Source organism: Dermacentor albipictus, unplaced genomic scaffold, assembly GCF_038994185.2.
Source record: "Dermacentor albipictus isolate Rhodes 1998 colony unplaced genomic scaffold, USDA_Dalb.pri_finalv2 scaffold_17, whole genome shotgun sequence".
In the NCBI taxonomy this organism is placed as follows: Eukaryota; Metazoa; Arthropoda; class Arachnida; order Ixodida; family Ixodidae; genus Dermacentor; species Dermacentor albipictus.
Genome location: NW_027225571.1, coordinates 6,965,045 through 6,986,837, shown reverse-complemented (window position 1 = coordinate 6,986,837; position 21,793 = coordinate 6,965,045). Strand labels below are relative to the sequence as shown.

The following is a 21,793-nucleotide window of genomic DNA, read 5'->3' as shown; positions in this document are numbered from 1 at the left end:
GTGAAGCTGAACTCGTAACGAAACGTGGCAACGAAACGTGGCATAGCAAGAATGGCGCACATCAAGCGCTCGTACTGTATCCCGTTTTATTGCGCTGGTGGTATGAATACTACCCTACTCGCCCTGCTTTCCGTCCTGTTGAACCTGAACAAGTTCTATATTGTGCAGCGCGTATATCAGAAGGCGCGTTTTATTAGTTTGCTCAATCGCATAAACTTCACTGTCTGTGACACCATGGTAGGCAGCCTGCCATTGGGAGCCTCGCGGGAGACTGCGACTAATATTCAAGAACTGCCTACTCTTAAGAAAGGCGTACCGTATGTCTGATGTAAACAGAATGTAAACCGAATCCTGTTGCATCCCCTCAATATTGCAATGCCATAAATCAACTGTTTCTTTTGGACGCATTGCCATCTCATCACGAGCTAAAAAGAAAACTGTTTCCTGACATTAAGAATAAAATAATAAAAAACTGCCTCTTTTCTGCATAATAAACTGAATAATATTAAAATGAATGAACTGAATAATCTAAAGCTGCTTCCTTCCGTCCTTTTTTTCTTACTGACGGGTGTTTCATCCAAACTCAAAACTCGATAACACAACGCACGCAACGGGCTTCGTGTCCACATGTTTACACGTTCGTATTATAACATGTGCAAAAGGTTAACTTTTGTGCAGGCACAAGTGCTTCATTACTTGGAATAAGTCTTTACATTTCAATGCGTTGACTGTCTTACAGACGTGGAATTCTTCGGAGGAACGTCAGACGTGTCAGTGCAGCCGCGGTTCGTGCAGCCGCTTAGGCCCATGGCTTACCCTGAGGGAGAGCCTGCAAGGCTAAGCGTGGAAGTTCACGCTGTGCCCACCCCAGATTTTAACTGGTAAGATTGTCAGTTCCCTCCCCCTGTTTCCTCATGTACCTACCAGACACGACGATATGTTTTCAGTTCAAATGGAAGGTGCGTGTGATACAAACGATTGCTTATTTTTCAGGTTCTTTGAAGGAAAGTTGTTGAAGTCATCTAGGGATTTTCTTGTGACGTCTGAGGGCCTCAAGAGCTCTCTTGTCATTGCTGAATTATTCCCCAAAGATGCTGGGCCATACGAGTGCAGGGCTCAGAACCCTGCGGGCAGAGCAACGGCATCCGCCAATCTTCGTGTTATTCGTAAGTTTTCTTTTGCTTTTTTGTTTTGTATTTTGTATGTGTGATAGCTACAGGTGAGTTCAGCTCTGTTTCGACTAATCAGGCTAGAACACCGATATAAGTTTGTGCTCATTCTTAGCGTTGCATGTGATTCAATTTTGCTTTTGTTACATCATTACGCAAAATTTATCGGTTGAACGTAACCTTCTTCGCTAGTTTACTACAGCCATTCCATCTTTTCTTTTTCTTACTGCTAACAGAAGAACAGTCGCTGCCAACTTCGCCACTAAGCAAAGTAGGACGTAACGCGGACGCATATCAACGTGGAATGTAAGCAATCTACGACCATGTCCCAGGACCTGTCACGTAACTGAGGAAACATTACGGGGGGTGTCCAGGAGCTCCAGCTCCTACATAGCTGCACAGGAGCAGAGGAATCGTTTTGCTCGGCATGCACACCACCAAATTTTATTAGGCTTGTTGCATTTAAGAAAAAAGTTAAAATCTGCTGACTGTTTAAGTTTTACTGGTGGGCAAGTTGGTTAACCATGATGGAATTTGGCAGCGCACGTCCCTGCTTCGAAATGTGCTGCCGTATTCCACCCTGCTGGCAGCGTTGAGCATATTTTTGATCAAGGCCATAATATTTTACAAAATTGTCCAAAATCTCAAAGTTTAAAAAGCTGAAGCGTTATGTTTACAACGCTGCAAACAAGCAACAAAAATATCGCGATTCTATAAACTGCACTTGCATCGAAAGTGGAAAAACATGTGTTATACATCGCTTTAAAGCGTAGCGCTAATTTGTAGTAGTGTGCTCCGACTTCCAGTGCCCGTCCTTGTACACTCTGTTATTTTGCGTCCGTGTATGAATTTGCGCTAAATTACCATAATTATAACACTAATTTCTAGTAGGACATCTTCAAAACTTCCGTAAACATAGTAACAACTCATATTCCACATTCCTTTCTTTGAGAGAATCTAACATCCATTTTGCCGAACTGTGATAATTGTTTTTGGTACAGAGTTAGATTTGTAAACTCTGTGCTTCAATTTCGTAAACTTACTACTTTCGGCAATATTTATCAAAGCAATGAGGCCTTAAATCAAAATTCTGCTTCCCACGGTTGGTAGAATTCAGTTTTTTATCTTAGCTGCAGCGAATTTTAAGACGCATTTGTAAAGATAAATTGGAGTTGGCCCCGAGCTAAAGGTTCCCTCTAAGATATTCGTGGGCGATGGTAGATAAACAAAAAAGCTATAAAAAACGAAAATCTGACATTATATAAACATTTGCTTAACGCTTTTTGCCCTTCTCTCAGTAAATACAGCTGATGTGCTTCTATAATTTACCTTGTATGTTAGTGTTATTAATTAAATTAGCGCATATTAGTGAAAAGATTTTATACACTTTGTCGAACGCAATTATCACAGCCTAGTTGCTTCTTTTTTTCCTGCACAATGTCGCACCATGCGGATGTTTCATTTGATCCTGTAGGAGTCGCGTTAATGTTTCTCACAGCCATATTCAACTTTTGTAACGGCTGCACTCAAGCTAAAGCCATGCAGCATCATTTTACATGGCCCCAAGGCTTGAAGCCCGATAGCTGAGCGTTAATTTCGCTTTGGATATTATGTTTTGCCCCGGATGTGGATATTCCGCATCCGCCGCCCCGGCAGTGAGCGGCGCTGGCGGATATGCCTAGGGAACAACACCGTGCCCTAGGGTACGTCGCACATTATCCCACGTAAGTGCCCAAGAAGGTGCAGCGAGGACAGCTGCCGGCGCTGTATGCGGCCTGACCGGCAGCAAGTCGTCTTCCACTTTCGTCTGCCCGCTCTTTATTAGGAATATGAAAATAAATACAACTTTATCCCCTCTCCTAGAATTACTGGACGCTCTACTTTAAACAAACTAACGTCATTTCCCTGTGCTTCCTTGGATGCAGTATCTATCGGCTTCGTAAGGCGGTTAATTAGTACACAGCGTTTAATGCTTCAGAAGATGTTTCGCTTATGTACACAAAGTTTCGGTAGAACGTCTACCTGAATCGCATAGATATATATAATGCTTAGCGCGTCATAATTCAGGCCTCAGTTACATGTAAGTGCACGTTAGCATATGCGTACTCGCTGCCCTGGTGATAGTCTCTACTTTATGTGCCAGTGCACGACTTCCACGTTTTCCTTTCTTTTTTGTTTCTTATTTTATTTCTTTTTTTGTTAGGGAGAGGGTGCTGTAACGGCTCTCAACGCATGGTTCTAAATAAAAGTTGCGACTGGTATGAGACGAGATCCGTTTTTTTTTCTGCACTAAATATGGTGTCGCCCCATCCCGTTTTATTCGTGCTTATCATTAGTTCTGGGTGGTTTTGCATTCAACAACCTGTCAGTTCATTTAGGAAGCATCAGAGAACGCTACTTCTATGAGCTGATCATTCACTTGTTTGTACACTTGCAGCGTACGAGTACGTCCCAGACTCCGAAGTTGCGTCGGCAACTTACGACACCCCCGGGACTGCACATACCCATGACCACACTCAAGAAGAATCTTACGACACATTGGACACAATGCCCAGCGTTTCTGAGATGGACGAGTCCGATATGGAAAGAATACCAGATCTTTCTAGAGATGACGGCCGGCCACCGAGGATGCCAGGCGTACGTACTTTTTAATGTGCTCGTAGTTGTGGCTATCATGACGGTGTACGATAAAGTAAAAAAAATAAGGATACAGGCGCATCGCAATGATTCAGCTTTGCATGCTCTGTTCTCTCTTGAAACAGGACAAGCACAAACCTCGAAAATCTCATCATAAGCGAAGGAAAACGAAGGTCTCTCGAGGTTCCACAAGCGTGCCCAAGGAAGCCATTCCCGTATGCTACGAGCCAGTACAACCCTGGGAACGTGGGCGAAGGAAAACGTCGGACCCTGGCTCAGCGCCTGTTGTGGTTGCACCTTTGGAAGATGTCATAGTGTCATTGGGCCAGCCAGCAACGTGAGTTGTAGCACAATTCTGTAACATCCAACTTTGGCGGGCCTTAAAAAAAGCTTGCACCTGAAAGAGCAATTGATATGCACGTTAAGAATAAGAAAATATTCTCCTGAGCGAAGCTTTGCTTGACCTAGAGCACCAAGATTTCTATCGTAACTCTATCCCGAGGAATGATATTACAACGTAACATTAGGCTGAATGTTCGTGAACCTACGAATGCATAACCTGCGAACTTACTGTGCTCTGCGGATTGCTACAAATTCCACATAGCAGATAAGCATAAACAATTATTCAAGTTCATTGTAACTGTTTAGTTCTCTCCGTTTTCTTGTTATTTTCATTCCCTGAAAGTTCGGTGCGCACACCCACAGTAAGATCGTCGTTTTATTCTCCGGTGGCTGAAGAGCCTTCCCAAGCAGTTCGTCTATCATGACTTGCCTTTGTCCTCCATTTACCTTAGCATAGCAATAACGATGAAAACAATGTGTAGCGGTGATTATACCGATTTATTGCAAATTTATATTCATATTACAAACAATGTTACTTCTCACCAAGCAATGCTTGATCAGAAGTAAGAGCATAGAACACACTGTAACAGACCAAGGCCGCGATTTTATAGGGATGCCTGTTATAATGCTATTTCTTTTCGCGCTTTGACAGTGGTCAGAGGCCGCGTTATAAATGGGATTAGCCGGTCGTGAACGGTGGACGATAAGAGAGCATAGAATCGAGCGGAAGGCATCCCTAAAGAATATAGCGACCCAAATGCTTAATAAACTGGTACGAGCAACGATTTTTACTTGACAGACCAGTACTGAAACGCGCTTGCATTTTCTTCTTTAGGTTGGACTGCAAAGCTGTCGGGATGCCGAAACCGAAGATAACCTGGTACCGAAATGGAGTACCGATAAAGCATTCCTTCGAATATCAGGTCTACTATGACCCCCAGGGTATTTCGTCTCTTACAATAGCACACACAAAGCTTGAAGATTTTGCAGAATACGTGGTGGAAGCCAAGAACCGCTACGGTACTGACACTACCCATGCAGAGCTGATACAGCTAGGTGAGTACGCAAACACCACAGCTCATTGTTTTGAGGTTCAGAAAACACTCGTTTCCTCAGGCATATTACGTGAGCCCAAGTGTGCGACACGAAGCCTGCACGCCACATCGCAACAGAAACGCTGCTTTTCCAAGCAGTTTGCCTCTCAATCTCTGACGTTCTCAAACCACGGTTCAACAGATTGTAGCCGTGTGTGGTCAGGACAACGTTACCTTTGGGGTCCCTCATGGGTGAGAAGAAATTTAAAATAAAGGGGAGGGCAATCCCGCACCACCAAGATATAGTAGGCGTAATGCCAATAGAAATAAAATAATAAAGGGCACGGTGACCCAAAAGTAAATTGGGAAATTCAGGCAGTGGCAAGAAAACGAAGAAATTGTCGGGGAGGAGCAAATGAATTCGAATCAGTAGAATAATGGTGATCAGAAATTTTGGAATTAATCTTGCAGTAATGTGTCGGCGTGATTCTAAGCTGAATCTCTCGGCATATAACGACGGTGGAAGAACGCGCCATGCAGTTAGAAAATAGCATTTTTATAGAAAAGGGAAATAAATGTGCGACAAGAGTGCTCACAACATAAAACAAGAGTATCTGCCAAAGCGCAAGCAGCAAAGGAAAGGAGTTAAGAAATAACTATAATATGAGCAGGAACCCATAAAGGTGTGTCAAGCCTATGCCATATGACACAACTATCAAGGCTGGCAAGCTCCTATAGAACAGATTCACAGACGGCATGCACCATTCCTTCCCTAAGCTTCGATTTTTTTTTTCTTCTTTGGGCCACTGACCGATCCAAAATTCTAAGCTTATACTTCTATAGAAACCAAATTGACAGGAGAAATTGTTAGGTCACAAATTTGCAGAGAGCTTAGGCAAAACACCTGGAAGAAAACGTCGAGCAACTAAAGGGTATTAGGATAAAGGCACGCAGTACGCTACGATCAGAATAACAGACAAAAATAGATTTGTGCTTTATGGTGCGTTGAACCACTTTGATTAAGTTCGAAACGGGGACAACTTCTCGGATGCGGAAGAAACGAACACGAGCGATAGCTCGTTAAGACACCGCCTTCAAGATGTGCGACAGCGTGCATATATATGGAGCAATGACAGTTTTGGGCTTCACACTTAAACCATGATGAGAAGCTTGCTCTCGTCTGCGCTCATGACTGAGAAAACTAACAAAAACAGCAATCTGTATATGCTTAAGAAGCCCCGCACTATTTAGGGGGCATTATTGCCTGCCAATGCTTCCAGTAATTTTGTGTCAACACTATTAATTTCTCTCAAGCATTAGCGAAGCACAGCAAAGTTACAGTTCTCATAACAAATTTAGAATGTAACGGCCACGTTGGGGCACAGGTTTCTTAGCAAGCGGTTCATACGTCCAGAACGTGTGTTCCTCAGTGAATCGTAGTTTAAGCAATGGAATAAAGTCATCAGCAGCCATTTCATGCATGGCTTCTAGCGTGAACAGAAACTTGGTATATAGGGTTTGCACTCGTTTGCCTGTCTCTTTTCACCATGTCCCTTGTTTCGCATGCTATTGTTTGCCGGTCATATTAAATTAGTCCTGATATAACGATATCCAGTTGTAGCAGTCAAACTGTAAGATTTTCTGAACCCCGTTTTACAAGTTGGTTACAATGTACAGAACTTGCATATCTTCCGGGAAAAGCTCGCAATACAAAAATCCCAATTTTTCGTTTATTGTTTATTTAAACATACTACAACGGTAAGACGGTTATCGCAGGAGTGGGGTACGAGAAAATCAAAGGTGCCTAACGCAAAGCGAAACACAGGTGCAGTGTATATATAAAAAAAACGAAAAGTAAAACATGGCCATAATACAGACATATATACATTGTATACAATACATTGTCCTAAGAATCACAAGGTATGCAACCAGTGATTGCCATAACGAACTTGTCAAATAGCAAATTTCGAATGTTATCGGGTAGCTGGTTTCGCATTTAGATGGATCGGGAAAAAAAACTATATTTGAATTCCTGGCGTATACAAAGGTGCAATATTTAGAGGGCGAAAATTCCTGGTAATAGACGGTTTAGCAAACTTAATGTATTCCAAAGATGAGCAACGTTTAGTGTTAATAGCGGTGTAAAATAGTTTAGGACTTTCTACGCGATGCCATTCGGTTAGGGAATACAGGTTCAAGGAGGTAAGATTAAAAGAGGGGAAGAAGTCCTTGTCGTAACGCTGTTATATAAATGGAATTGCTTTTCTTTTTCTGACAGATTCTAGTTTTTTTTTTCGCATTTCAAACACGGGCTCCAAATGGCACAGCTGTATTCCAAGATGGGCCATACTAGAGTTTTATAAGTGAGCAATTATGTTTCCTTAGGGGACGAGCGCAGTGAATACTTCAGGTGACCTAAACGTGCTAGAGCTTTAAAACGGATTTCTTCTATATGTTTGGACCATGATCAATCGTGTTTGAACAGAATACCAAGGAAGTTATATTAACACCTATATTTACTGACGCAGGTGGTGCACAAGATATTTATCTTTATTGTGTCCTCATTTTCCTTTCATTTGTTGGCATGTTTCACAGCACATATTATTTACTATGTTCCCCATTTCGCACGCCCCATTTCCACACTCTTTCTTTTTTTTCTGAAGAAATGTAATAAATAATGTTCTGGATTTTGCTACCTCAATCTTACGGGCACAACCACTGTCGTACGACATATTGTGTGACGCTCCTGTATCTTTAATTGCAGATCTGAATTCCATGAGGCCCATGCGACGGATACATTGATCAGACCATCGCTTGAGTCTAGGTGAGAGCTAAAGTTTTTTATTTTCCTTGCGTTACCTAAGTACCTTTCTGCATAAGGCATTCTGAGAAAATTCAGTAACCTCGGTGGCCGGCCACCCTTTTCTTTTCGTCTTACAGACTTCAAGAGTATGCGGCCGCGGTTCGAAGTGCCTTTGCAGAGCACGTACCACAAGCCTTTGGGATTCCCGGTCACGCTCGAGTGCACCGTACGGGGACGTCCAAAGCCTAACGTTCAATGGTTCCACAATGGCGTCTTGATCGAGCCAAGCTACATGCCTGTCTACAAAATAACACTTCTGAGCGACAAGAGCATGCTGCACATCACCGAAATGATGCCCGCGACCGAAGGCCGCTATGTCTGCAAGGCCGTAAACGAGGCCGGAGAAAAAACCACTGAGTGCATTCTTCATGCTGGAGGTACGATATTGGTGCGACTAAATATTTATGCGCTCTCTTAGCATGGTGATGCTAGCAATTATGGAATCGTATGCAGTGTAGTATATATATATATTTCGTTCCTCCTGTCAAACTTCTTGAATCCACCACGCTCACTTAGTTCTGGCAAGAGATCCTTGCAGTATTGCCCATCGAATGACGTGTTTTTGAAACAATCAAGCATTCAGGGGCAGTGAAATAACACGAAAGTCTGGAAGAAATATGTGTCATTCGAAAATTGTTCACAGCTAAGCCATCGTATTCGACTAAATGTTATTTCTGCCAGACTTTATGGTAAGAGTGCAGTGAGGAAGCGCAGCCTACTCACATGCACTGCTAGTTTGATTGAAGCAGATGAGGCAGGAAAATTGAGCTTTGTTTAAAACCAGTGTTCTCTATCTCACATATAACGTGTTTGGTTGGGCGCTAGCATTAACGAAGTAAATGCCTTCTGATTTGCTTACTACAAAGCTAGAAAGCTGGAAATTCGGTCTACGTTCGTTAAGAATTTCATCATAGTTTTGAAGGCACGACAGAAACACTTAGCCCATTTTTTCTGTAGTGTTGCTATCAAGTTATAATTAATAAAGTGCAATGTACATAATTCGTATAATAATAATAATATTTATTATTATTATTATTATTATTATTATTATTATTATTATTATTATTATTATTATTATTATTATTATTATTATTATCATCATCTAAGGAGAATCTATATATAACTCAATATGCGCACCCGTGAGCAAAAGTATACGTACCAGGGACTGCGCGATAAAACTAATGTTCGGCTCTGTCTGTGAATGCAGCTTGAAATTAAAGACTGCAGTCCGAACTTGGCATTACGAATTTTCTAATGCACTCGTCAGTTTCCGTTTATGCGTGTTAATTACGAAGAAATTATGTTTTTCCGGCGACCCTGTGGTCCGTAAACTTTTGCTCGCGGGTGTACACTACCAGTCATTTCTGAGTCTGCTGGTAGCTCTGGAAAATCAGATGAGCAAGTCCTTAAGCATGAGAGCCACTAATGAAGCCCAACTGTCCATCCTATAAACTGTTTGTAGATCGCAACAAGAGCGTGTTCTCTTTTTTTTTTTTTATCTCAGCGTCGTCGTGATCCAGGCTTTGTGTGCTGTGGGGGCCACACACAGGTGCAGATTTTATACCTCTAAGCTCTGCACACGTTATGCTCGTTAACCACAGAAAACCTTGGCTTTTAAGGATTAAATTTCCATATATTTTTTTAGTAGTACATTGCATTTCACCATATCTGAAGCAGCAGAAGCTTGATGTGGGTGAGTTGGTGTTGGTTATGCATACTCGATGAAAAGAGCGTTGCAAAGTTCTTTGCGTTACAAGAGCGCTACATTGCAAAGGCCCAGGGCACGTGCATTAGTTGCCCTTCAGTGACGCTTACAGAAAAAGAGATAGCTTTTCTGAAGAGACAGGGAGGTCATGATGTCACGATGGGCCATTCTTGGATGCATCTATTTAAAGTTCTGTTTCTTCAAAAAACATTTAGTTGGAAGTAGCGCCTTGTCTGTCGTACATGTTGTTCTTTCGTCCGCGTCTTCGTAGGGCTCTTTTCATCAAGTATGCATTTCACCATACTCTGTCGAGTTGCATGCGGTTATGCGTGCGCCGGTTCGTACAACTTTCTTTGACTTTTTATCTAACCTTACATTATGCTTTCGCCTGTGGGTCACAAAGGTTGAGTAAATAAAGAACTCTATTTTTGCGGGTTATGTGAGACGCATAACCTGCCGCTTTTCATTGCGTGAAATATTGTGCGCGCTTTCTTATTTATCTCTTACGTTTTGCTCCGTTATTGTGACATACTGATTTCCACATGCTTATATGTCACTGCGCGGGCTTTTGTACGTCTTCAAACAATGACTTTCTTTTTTTTTCATTTGAGACAAGCAAGCTACATTCTTGTGTAAATATAGCTATTGTGGTGATCTTAAAATATCCCGTTTGCTGCTACGCTGGGATATTTCATGATCATGTTATGGTTCCAAGGGTGTACTTGGTCTTCAGACTGCCTACACAGGCTTTTCACCCACGTCCTCTCTCTAGGGATCTCATGAAGAGAGAGAAACAAGAATTTCATTCGCTTATAGCTGCATTTTTGTGCTCAAACAGCCAGTTAGCAGCGTAGCAACTTATCATGTCCAGGAATTCTGGACATTCTCCTCCGGAACTTCACAGCAACGCACAAGTGTAACTCAATGGGAAAATTTTTTTTTCTAATTTATATTTCAGAATATAGGGCGAGGGTCAAAAAGTTTCAAATGACTACAACAAGAGGGTAGTCCCTTCTAGCAAAATATGCATTTTGGCACTTAGTCGGAACATTGGTGGTACGTTAAAGTAGTTAAAGAAAGTCAAACAGGGGCGGTGAAGTCCAACGACAGGAGAAAACAGTTTTGCACCCTCCCGCCAGAGGACAAATTGGCTTGAAAAAGCGGCAAATTTAAACCATAAAGGGATTTATTACAGTTGGCATTGAGAAGGTATTGGTAGAGGGAGTGTTATGCAGCCTGTTGGCACGTGCAGGCTTTTGAGAAGCAGCCGAGATGGTACAGAGTGGTTATGCATGTGCATGTCTTGAGCGTGCCTGGGTATGGTTCTATGCGCATGTTCGCTCTGTGTATGAGTGTGCGGGCGTGTACCTCCGTATTTGCGTTTGCATGCGCGCGAGTGCGTGTATGCGTGTGTCAGCGTTCGCGGCGTATGTGCGTGCCTGCGTGTGTGCGCGCTTGTGCGCGCCCTTGCGGTGCATGCGGCGTGTGTGTACGTGTACGCGTGCCAACGTGTGCTTTTCGAGTTTCAGCATGCAGGATTGCGAAAAATGTGTGCGTGTTTGTGTGCGCATGGATATCTGTGCTTGCGTGTGTGCGTGTGTGTGTATGCGTATGACGGATGGAGAGAGAGTACGTGCGTGTGAGGGAGAGTGCGTTTGTGTGCGAGGGAGACAGAGTGTGTGTGTGTGTGTGTGTGTGTGTGTGTGTGTGTGTGTGTGTGTGTGTGTGTGTGCGTGCGTGCGTGCGTGTGTGTGTGTGTGTGTGCGTGCGTGTGAGAAGAGAGAGAGACGCTGTTTAGAGACCAGACAAAGCGGATGTTGCGTACTACGCTGCGATGTTTTCCTTTGTTAAACTGTACTGCATGACCAGAATATAAGTTCTTTTAAAGTTCTTTTTTCCTTTAAACTAAGTTCTGTGTTATCAATCTCGCACAGCCGGCGTATAATCGCTGTCGCGCTCACCTATCACTGTTTCCAGCATGTGTGTGCGCGCGAGGGAAAGAGAGCGTGTGTATGCGCGAGGGAGAGAGATAGTGTGCGTGTGTGTGCGTGCCAGGAGAGAGTGTGTGCGCGTGTTAGTGCCTCCGTATGTGCATATGCTTGCGCGCGAGTGCGCGTATGTGTGTGTGAGCGTTCGCGGCGTGTGTGCATGCCTGCATCTGCGTGTTAGTGCATCTGTGTGCGCTTGCCTGCTTGCGGCGCATGCATGGCGGCGTGTCAATGTGCACGTCTGCGACCGTGCTTGTTCGTGTTTCAGCATGCATGCCTGCGGACATAACTGTGCGTACGATGCGCGCGATGAAGAGGGCGTGTGAATGCGTGTGAGGAAGAGAGTGTGTGCTCGTGCGAGATGGAGAGAGTGCGTGTGTGTGCGTGCGAGGGTATTTGCGTGTTTGCGGGTGTGGGCGAACATTTTCCTGCTTACACCTACACTTGGAAACAAACGCGATGTGGAGACCAATAAAGCCCGTGTTTAAATCCACGAGACAAGTACAAATGACACTGCATTTGTAGCATTATCTCTTTCTGAAAGCGAAATCGACAAAAAGAAAGCGCCTGCGATGTCAGTAATGCCCCCCTTGGCTGCCACGGCCCGTAAGAGGCTGCCAAGCACTTTAACTTCGTTATCTTGCTTCCGTCGGTGGCAGCGCAATGTCTTGAAGGCAATGACGCGCAAAATCTGCACTATCATTCAATCGTGTATCGTTTAGGTGACCAAGCGAGCTTTCGGCAGCGCACGTTTGTTGCTATATTGACATTTCAACTTTAAACGGCTTGCCTTCGGAAAAAACAATGTGAATAAATATCGACAGTCGTCTGGCCGCAAGGAACATGCTCATGGGGCCGTGTCATTCATGACAATATCTCAAAAGGCTGGAAGCAGTCTGGTCGACGTTACCCTCCACCTTTTTCCGCATCAGTTAGGCTTTCAGAGAGCGCTTAATTGCAAGATATTTGTTCTTACCCTTACAGGATCATGTTTAATAAGCATATACTCGCTCAACTATACAATGTCCAAGACAGACTCCAAACTGCTCATTCGCTTTAGCCACCCAAGATCAATTATTTAAAAGATAATCAACACACATTCGTGAATTACGCACACAACTGCTCAACTATCTCGGTATCCGGAGGTTACCGTCTGAACACTCGAATGACAATAATGTCAGGAAGATTTACATTGATCTATTTCTTAAAATTTGGTGCCGTTAAAAAAGGCCACCTGTATATTGATAGTATAGTAGGCATCTAATAAAGCAGGTGCGAATGCTCGGACAGGTTTTCTTGGCACAATTCAAGTTGATAAACTTAGAACACATGCATCGAAGCATGCACCTCTGTCTTTACAATGTATTCTCCTACATTGTTCAAGAAACGCCTCAGCGCCACGGTACATCACAAAAGGTGTGCGGTAGCATTATTTGCTCTCCCTAATAGATTTCTGAGCGTTCGCAGCATCAGGCTTGGTTTTCTGGCGTCATCAGGAATCAGAACAGTGAATTAGGGTCTGATTTATCTTGCATGAGTAATTGACAAATCGCGCAACAGAAGGTTCCCGGAATGATGTGTGATGACGACATTCTGCCACTATCGAGAATGAATGTGATTTATACACGAGCGAATGTTTGTGGCTACGCAGCGACAAACCTAGGCCTTAAGTTTAGCAGAGAGAAATCGGGAATTATGATGTTTAATGAAAAGACGAATAATTACATGGTGTCAATTCAACAGCAAGTCAAACGCATAGTCAAACAATGTATATGCATATTCAGCCATTGCATATTTGCTTGCTTACGAGGGTATGGGCCATTCCTGATTATGTCGTTCTTTTTTCGGGTATGAGCCATTGCAACGAGCCACTTTAGACTTTCGCCCTTATCAACCAATATTTCGTCTGCCAATGTAGCCGTGCGGTTTGGGGCTGCTTCCACCACGGGCACTAGGTCGGAACTCATGTTTGCATTGACTGCATACGTATATCAGCAATAATTCTAGAAAAAATAGCGGTATTTTTTTCTTTATGTGTTAACAATAGCCAGTTAAAATATATTCCGCAAAGCACTCATCCCAATACTTCAGTACTTTTTGTTCTAACACACACGTGCGCGGTACTGTATTTGATACAATGCACCATAATAATTTTGCATTGATTTCCACCAGGCAGCTGTTCTTATTCTTAATGACGCCAGAAACCGAGCCTGATGTCACCAACGCTCATATATGTAATCGGGAGCACGCACAATGTTCTCGCACACATTGTGTGATATACCGTAGCGCTGAAGTGCTTCTTGTATGACGTAGGAGAGTCCGTAGTAAAAGCAGAAGTGTACTGTTGGGCGCATGTGCTTAAGTTGATGAACTTGAATTGCGCCAAGAAAACCCATCGGAGCATTTGCACCTGCTTTAACAGAAGCGTACTGCACCATGAATATCCAGGCAGTTACTTTTTAACGGCGCCAAACTTTAATAGCGCAATCTAAATCTTGCTGACATTATTGCTATCATTCCAGTGTTGAAATTTTTAGCCTCTACATACGGAGTAAGCTGAACAGTTGTTCGCGTAATAAACGAAGGTACGATAATAAAATTGTCAATAATTGATCTTAGGCGGGTAACGGACATGAGTAGCTTGGAGCCAGTCCTCGAGACTACCTAGCTGAGCGAATAATTAATACACATGCTTCTATTTTACAAATCTTCTACAGATAAACTCTGAAAGCATAACTGACGCTGAAAAAGACCGTCTTTAAGGGCGGCCTGACCGAGCCCAGTCTTTCGTGATAATGTGATCAATAGCATCACTCCGTGAGTACGTTCCTTGCGGCCAGTCCGCTTTTGGTGTACATTTGCTTTTTTTTCGAAATCAAGCAGTTTAAACGTTTAATGTCAATACAACAGCGAAAGTGTGCCGCCGAAAGCTGGCTTAGTCGAAGTAGGGGTGCACGACGCAATGATAGTGCAGATTTAGCGCGTCATCGCCGTCAAGACGCAAGGAAGATAACGAACGCGAACCGCTAGTAGCTCCTAGCGGGACCGTGCCAATGGTGATGGTGCCATCGAGACAAAATACAGGGTGGCAATACTGACTGTACAGGCGCTTTCGCAGCGGAGCTGTGTGCCTCTGCACCGAAATGCATTTGTCGTGTCAGGGAGCAAGAATTTTGGTCGATCCTGGAGGTCGCGAAGTATCGGGCTGTCATGCGGCGGAGGTAAAGCAGGCTTCAAGTGCTCCGCCAATACTACTACTACTACTACTAATACTACTACAACTACTACTACTACTACTACTACGACTACTACTACTACTACTACTACTACTACTACTACTACTACTACTAATAATAATAATAATAATAATAATAAAGATGCATTGTTTCCCGTCGATGGGCATGCTGGAATCATTTGTGAACCGCACATGGTCTCACGCGCAGAAGGCATTGCCGCATATGCATAGGAGGAAATGTATGCACAACCATACAACATGACTCGTAAGAGGAGAGAGGCACCGACTGTGGAGTTGTCTGCCGTACAAACGGTTCCTTGTACGAGTTTACACCAACATGCCAACTTCTAGTACTACCACCTAGACGATGCTCCTGATGTTCCTGTGAGCTATGCTTCTGCTTCTGCATTTTCCCAATGTGCTTCGCTAACCTCACTACCGAACAGTGCTGAGATCCAGGATACGTGCTATCATGTACAAGCTCACATCTAGATCATGTGGAATATGTAAATCTCCTGTTGGATATTTCTGTGCTCCCAAGGCTGCAAGAATTATTACATAGTGTCGCGAAGCACTTTGAGCACTAAGCGTTCGCGACTAGAACGTTGGAGCAGCGAGAGGTAGTGTAGCCGACCGAGCACCGAAACAAGGTTGTTCTTTTTCGTCGTCGTTGTCTCTCTCCTAGCCACAGCCCCACTGCTCCCTATTTTACAGTACAGTTACTTCTCTTGTTGATCCTTCTGTCCAAGCTGCACGATCTACCAACTTTTCGCTACCTCGGGGTATCAGTACGTACGACCGTGTCTGGCAACGATTCTTACGTCCTGGTCTGTACCAATCGGCCCGCCGCTACGTCGCTTCTTGTGAGTTGCGTCAACTACAGAAGAAGCCATCTGTTCTCACTGATGGTTTACTCCTACCTCTTGGCGATCCTACCGAACCCTTCTTGCCTGTTGGCCCCTTTCCCCACATCTGGCTGATGCAACAAATGGATTGGCGTCGCAACTGATTGTACAACTTGGTTCGGGTTCACTAGAACCCTTCCAAGAGACGTCGCCTACTTCCTCTTGCACAACATCATGTTCACCACGGCGCTTCTCGTCAACTTCTTACCGACAGGGGTCGCTCCTTCCTCGCTACAGTTGTGGTCTACTTGCTCCGCTCCTGTTCTACCAAACATAAACTTCGTACAGCATCCCACCCTCAGAAGAACGATCTTAGGGGGCGGCTTATTCGATCAATAACGGACAAGCTCTCCATCTGTGTTTCTGAAAACCATCTTGATTAAGATACTGCTCTCACTTTTGTCACATTCGCGTACAATTATTCACGCTACGACACTATAGTTTACTCGCCATTTTATTCCTTGTACGGCCGAGATCCAGTATTGCCTTTTATACAATACTGTCTACCACTCAACAGCCCGTGTTTCAGTATACCCGCCATGTAATTGCTCGAGCCCAACAAACATGCCAAGTTGCTCACCGTCGCCTTTGTGCTTCTTAGAAAACGCAGAAAAGCATTTGTGAGATTAGTCACCGGGACGCCGATTATGTACCCAGGGATCTTGTCCTTCTGCGATCTCTCAGCCGCCGCTTCGGCCGCTCGAAAAAACTAATGTCGCGCTATTCCGGCCTTACCGGGTCTTTTGTCAGGTAAGCGACGTAACCTATGAGATCTCTCCAGCCGCACCTACTACTCGCTCCATCCAGACATCCCATGACGTCGTACTTGTCAGCTGCCTAAAACGCTACTAGTCCGTTTCAGCATAAAAATCAGCGGAATGGCGCTTCCACGCCTGGTGGAAATACGTTACACAGCTCTGCACAACGCTGAGGAAGGTGAGCACGAGCTTGGGACTGAAAAAGACAATGCTTCAGAAACTAGACTGCAGTAGAATTGTCTTTGACAATTACTGTAAATTACTGCAGATTCTGGAACTTACAAAAAAATTAAATTATGGAGCTTTACCTGCCAAAACCACCATCTGATTATGAGGTACGCCATAGTGGAAGACTCAGGAAAATTTCGACCACCTGGGATTCTTCAACGTACACCTAAATCTAAGTACAAGGGTGTTTTCGCATTTTCGCCCCCATCGAATTGCGGCCCCCATACTGTAAATACGCTACCCGTCTTGCTTCTTCTTTCAGCAATAATATTCTAAATTGAACCTAACCGGAAGCTTTAGCTCCTACATGGGAAATGAGCAATGGTTTCTTCTGACAATCACTGCACCGAAAAAATTAGTTATGTTGAACTCAAAAGAAACCGTTAAAATGAGATTTCAGAAACCACGAATTTTTATATAACTTCCACTTTTTTAAAACTCTGAAAAAAATGCGAAATTAAAAAAAAAACGCTACCTGAAGTATACAACCCCGCACCGTACCAACTAAAAATAATGTCGCAATTCTCTAAGCTGCACCTAATATTTCATTTATTGCAGACGAAAATGATACAACATATCCCACCCTGAAATACGTCACTAACTCCTGAATGTGGCATTCGCAAAACCTTGACAAACATTGTAACAACCTCACATACGTCATAAATTCATGCGTCAAACTTGCCCGATTGAGATGCTCCAACATAGAGATGTGATATTAGTTTTTGATGCTAACGAGTGGATTTGTAAACTTCGTACTTCTATTCTTTTTTCAGATTTACTGATTTCCGACGTCTTGTCAATATTTCTATGGCCCAAATCGAAATTATTTTTGGTGCAATCACTGTGACTTAACGTTCGCTCTCAAATGCTACACGTTCTCTCTTAAATGCGGCAATTCTCATTCAGGTCGTTGAGCCATTTTCTCACAAAATCATGCCTTTTACATGTATTTGAGCGGCCGGCATCGAAGATATGCCCTAGCTAAGGCTTCCTCTTATTCAATAATTCCGGATCTATCGGAAACCCACGAAGCACAAAGCTGACTATATGGAAGCCCACGGCTGCAGTGGTGAACAAATAATGGGAACCCGCCGTGGTTGCTCAGTGGCTATGGTGTTGGGCTGCTGAGCACGAGGTCGCGGGATCGAATCCCGGCCACGGCGGCCGCAGTTCGATGGGGGCGAAATGCGAAAACACCCGTGTGCTTAGATTTAGGTGCACGTTAAAGAACCCCAGGTGGTCAAAATTTCCGGAGTCCTCCACTACGGCGTGCCTCATAATCAGAAAGTGGATTTGGCACGTAAAACCCCAAATATTATTATTAATAAATAGTAGGAAAATACAACGAAGGAAACCAAAGGGAAGCTTTGCGGGAGCCGTTATCTCGGCCAGACATCTTACACGGAATGCCGACGAGCTGTCTGGCAAGGTGTCTAGCAAAATAGTCGATTCATTGCCAGTCGGGCAAGTGCCAGATAAGGCCGATACATGAGCGCGCTCGTTTTCAAATACCGAGGTGAAGCAACAGTCTCAGGGGGCGCTTCTTTTTATTATGTTTTCTTTTGTTGTGCGTCATGGCATACGTCACGGCGCGAATTTCAAATCATTAAGGTGGATACGCCACGTGGTGGCGAAAAAGGAAACCCAACGCTTGTCCAGAATTCCTGGGTATGGCCCTGGCTTTTCTTTTTAAAAATAAAGAGCCCGAGGAACACAAGCCAGAAGAATTCCACCCACCACAAGAGGAAAAGTCGCACAAGGTTCCTGCGTTTCTTCAGTCCAAACAACCACGAAGGAAGCCATCAGACGACGAATACCAAAGCTTTGAGTCGGAGTCGGAGTTGAGCTTTAAGGAAACAATCGTGCCACAGATCCGGAAGCTGTCAAGGCCGAAAGGTGATCTAAAGATATATCTTACACGCTTTGGGAAAAATTGTTTAAGTACATGACCATATTGCGCTTAGTGTTACACAGACGAACGATAGGGACAGCACATGGACGTACGTAGCGCAAGTACGTCCGCGTGCTGTCCTTATCGTTCCTCTGTGTAACAGTAAGCGCAATATGATCATAAACGTCCATCAACTAGCCCCGTTGACTGCTTAAGTAACCTTAAGGGCAGGACAACATTTGCTAAGTGTACCTAGCATTATACTGCACAAACATGCATGCACTGACCAAAATGTTGACTAGATTTTCTAGGGATTGCTTCAACCTGCCTGCCACTTTGCAGCCTTTCTGTGATTTTGCCCTCTATCATGATCTAGTTCCGAGCCGCGATCCAACTCAACAACGTCGTTTCGTTCTTCGCGTCTTCCAGAGTCCCCGCCGCCTGAAAAGCCGGAGAAGACGGCTTTTCAGACGGCGAAAGAGAGCGCCATCGAATTCCTCACCACTGTTTTGAAGCCGACATGGCCGTTCAGCATGTTCTGTTCCGCTTCGCCGAAGGAGGCACCCAAGGAGGAGGAGGAACCGGCCGAGCCCGAGAGGCCGCCGCCGAGATTGCCCGAACGGCTCCCGAGCGCGGAGAGGCCGCCCAGGCCCGAGAGGCCGCCGAGCGCCGAGAAGACACGGCCCGGAAGGCCACCACGGGCAGAACCGCCCAGGCCCCTCAGGCCGGGAGAGCTCGCTGAGAGGCCGCCAGTCACTGAGCCCGTCCAACGAAAGGAGCCCCCGAGGCCGGAGTCGCCCTGGTTCCTCGAACCCACGGAACCGTATCCAACTGAAAGGCCTCCTTCCGTCGAGACGGACAGGTTGGCGCCAAGAGGTGAGGGTTGGTCATGCATTTTCGTCGCCTTCACGGCATGAAGGCAGCCAATGTCGCGTCGTCCCCTGTCACTAGCCACGCGCACTGACAGCCATCGTTCAGATGCTCTTTTGTTTATTTATGAGACGTTCAGACAGAGCCAAGTCAATGTCTTCAAGCGATTATTGATTTATTTAATATTTCTGATTTGTGCATACAGAGCTACTTTGTAAATGTATTTAACTCCGTCATGGTGGTTGGGTTCGTAACACTAGCAATATACTTATAACGATTTTCCTTTTACATGTGCGACTAACAGCATCACTTATGCTGCTGTAAGCCGCTTGAGTGCTTTATTTGCTCGCACCAATGATCATCGGAGATAGAAGCACCTCCAACGTCTGCGACTAGCAGGGTGCCTCTTTTGAGCTCCTACGCGACTTTACGAATATTATACCGCTTACAAGGTCCTTAACATACGCTGTGTTTGCATGTGACTTGTACGTCACCCCATTTATATATCAAGGGAAACGTGCATTTACCTGCAATATGAGAATGGTCGGCAGAAAACCGAAATTCAACACAAATAAACTAGGTGCGTGCAAAAACTGCGGTAATTTGGCCTCGTCTGTGAACACAAACCGGTATTTTTATTCAAGTCTCCGAAACTCACCATTGTGTTTTTTCTTATTGTGCTTGTATTTGTCGCATTTCGTTTATTTCAGATGCCAGAAAGCCACCAAGTGGGCGAAGGACTCCTGAAGCTCCTGAAAGAATGCCACCTGAAGAATTTGGTTCAGAACATCTGAACCTGGAATGCCTCCCAAGTTCGTTGCTCCATTGGAAGACGTCGAAGTCCTTGTGGGATACCCTGCAACGTAAGGAAGTCAACATTGCTCATTCACCTGTAACACAACTTGAGCTTGCCACCATGCTGTCCTATGATTTCTAGAAAAAAATTTAGCTCGTGGTAGCGCGGCAGTGTATGCATAAATAACCCATATTTAGAGCGACTCAACTTCAATTTCTTTCACAAGTGTTTGGATGGCTAATTCCAGACTCCAGAATACTTCCAGACGACACAGGAAAGTTCCAAATTATCATTTATATACAGTCTCTATTTCCACTCACACATTGACGTACGCTGTCAGCATAAATTCAAACGTGAACAATTCCGAAACTACCCCAATGCGTTGTTTCGTTTCCATCTTCACCTACATTTGTCACATCGGTTTAATTCAGATTCCACAGCGTACACTTGGGACTAATAGAAACCGGATACAGAGCGATTACACGTCGCACTTTCAAGTAGAAACGTGTAAAAGGTGCTCCTTCCTTCGTTACTGTTCGCGCTTCAATTTATGCCGACGTTACGTCATGGAACATTTGTATACTTCTGTACGCGGGCGAAAAATAATTCCCCAAATGTGCTCAGTGAGACCATCCTCAGTGCGTCAGTACACAATTTGGTTACATTTCTCGGCTTCCAGCATTTTTTTTTTGTTAGGGATTCAGCTATCTAGCACGACTTCCTGTCGAACCATTCTAACGACGTATAGCATAATACGTGCTAGAGCCGAGGAGTCACGTACATTGTGCGATCGTTGAGTGCCATTTACGGGCACCTACTTGGCTCTCAATACACAATTTCTGTCAAAGCGTCTTTCTACTCGGCAAGGTTCTTCAGTTATTAATAATTAGTGATTTGACAACACAAATAAAAGCACAAAAATGTGCCGACCTGCTCCACATAAGGCATGGCAGAGAAGAAACGGGGGATAGGGGTTAGGGCGGGATGCGAAGGAAGCGAGAAGGTACGCATTTTTGAAGTAGTAGCCTAGCGCAAATAAAACCACGGACACAAGAAAGACGGACAAGGACAAGCGCTACTCACAACTGTTGTGAGTAGCGCTTGTCGTTGTGGGTCTTTCTTGTGTCCGTGGTTTTATTCGCGCTAGGCTACTACTTCAAATATGAACGACCAACTAGCCCAACAGTCAACTCTTCGAGAAGGTACGGGACAAGAAGGCTGGTAGCTAGCACAATAAAAGAAAAATAACAAGAGTAAAGCAATAATACAAATGGAGGGAATCGGAAGAAGAGAACGCTGTTATTCATACGCAACCGTTGGAAAAAAACTGAAATGTGAGACGGTCGCCACATTCTGGCTGTTCTCTTCTCAG

At 44.4% G+C, this 21,793-nt stretch overlaps 2 protein-coding genes across 2 annotated transcripts; both read left to right on the top strand.

Annotated features, from left to right (window-relative positions):
* Positions 1-1,452: 1,452 nt before the first annotated feature.
* Positions 1,453-7,984, top strand: LOC139052051 (telokin-like). Its single transcript, XM_070529122.1, has 5 exons — positions 1,453-1,475; positions 3,607-3,806; positions 3,932-4,143; positions 4,984-5,204; positions 7,947-7,984. The coding sequence occupies exons 2-5, from the start codon at positions 3,717-3,719 to the stop codon at positions 7,982-7,984; spliced, it is 561 nt and encodes a 186-aa protein (XP_070385223.1). The 5' UTR covers positions 1,453-1,475; positions 3,607-3,716.
* Positions 7,946-20,562, top strand: LOC139052050 (uncharacterized). Its single transcript, XM_070529121.1, has 5 exons — positions 7,946-8,006; positions 8,123-8,422; positions 18,566-18,760; positions 19,185-19,631; positions 20,336-20,562. Exons 2-5 carry the CDS (start codon positions 8,134-8,136, stop codon positions 20,560-20,562), a joined length of 1,158 nt encoding a protein of 385 aa, XP_070385222.1. The 5' UTR covers positions 7,946-8,006; positions 8,123-8,133.
* The last annotated feature ends 1,231 nt before the right edge of the window (positions 20,563-21,793 follow it).

Coding starts and splice junctions, on each gene's coding strand:
- LOC139052051 (XM_070529122.1), top strand. CDS start 3,717: ATGCCCAGCGTTTCTGAGATGGACGAGTCCGATATGGAAAGAATACCA. Junction 3,807..3,931: donor GGCCACCGAGGATGCCAGGC/GTACGTACTTTT, acceptor CTCTTGAAACAG/GACAAGCACAAACCTCGAAA. Junction 5,205..7,946: donor TGCAGAGCTGATACAGCTAG/GTGAGTACGCAA, acceptor CTTTAATTGCAG/ATCTGAATTCCATGAGGCCC.
- LOC139052050 (XM_070529121.1), top strand. CDS start 8,134: ATGCGGCCGCGGTTCGAAGTGCCTTTGCAGAGCACGTACCACAAGCCT. Junction 8,423..18,565: donor GTGCATTCTTCATGCTGGAG/GTACGATATTGG, acceptor TTAAAAATAAAG/AGCCCGAGGAACACAAGCCA. Junction 18,761..19,184: donor GAAGCTGTCAAGGCCGAAAG/GTGATCTAAAGA, acceptor CGCGTCTTCCAG/AGTCCCCGCCGCCTGAAAAG.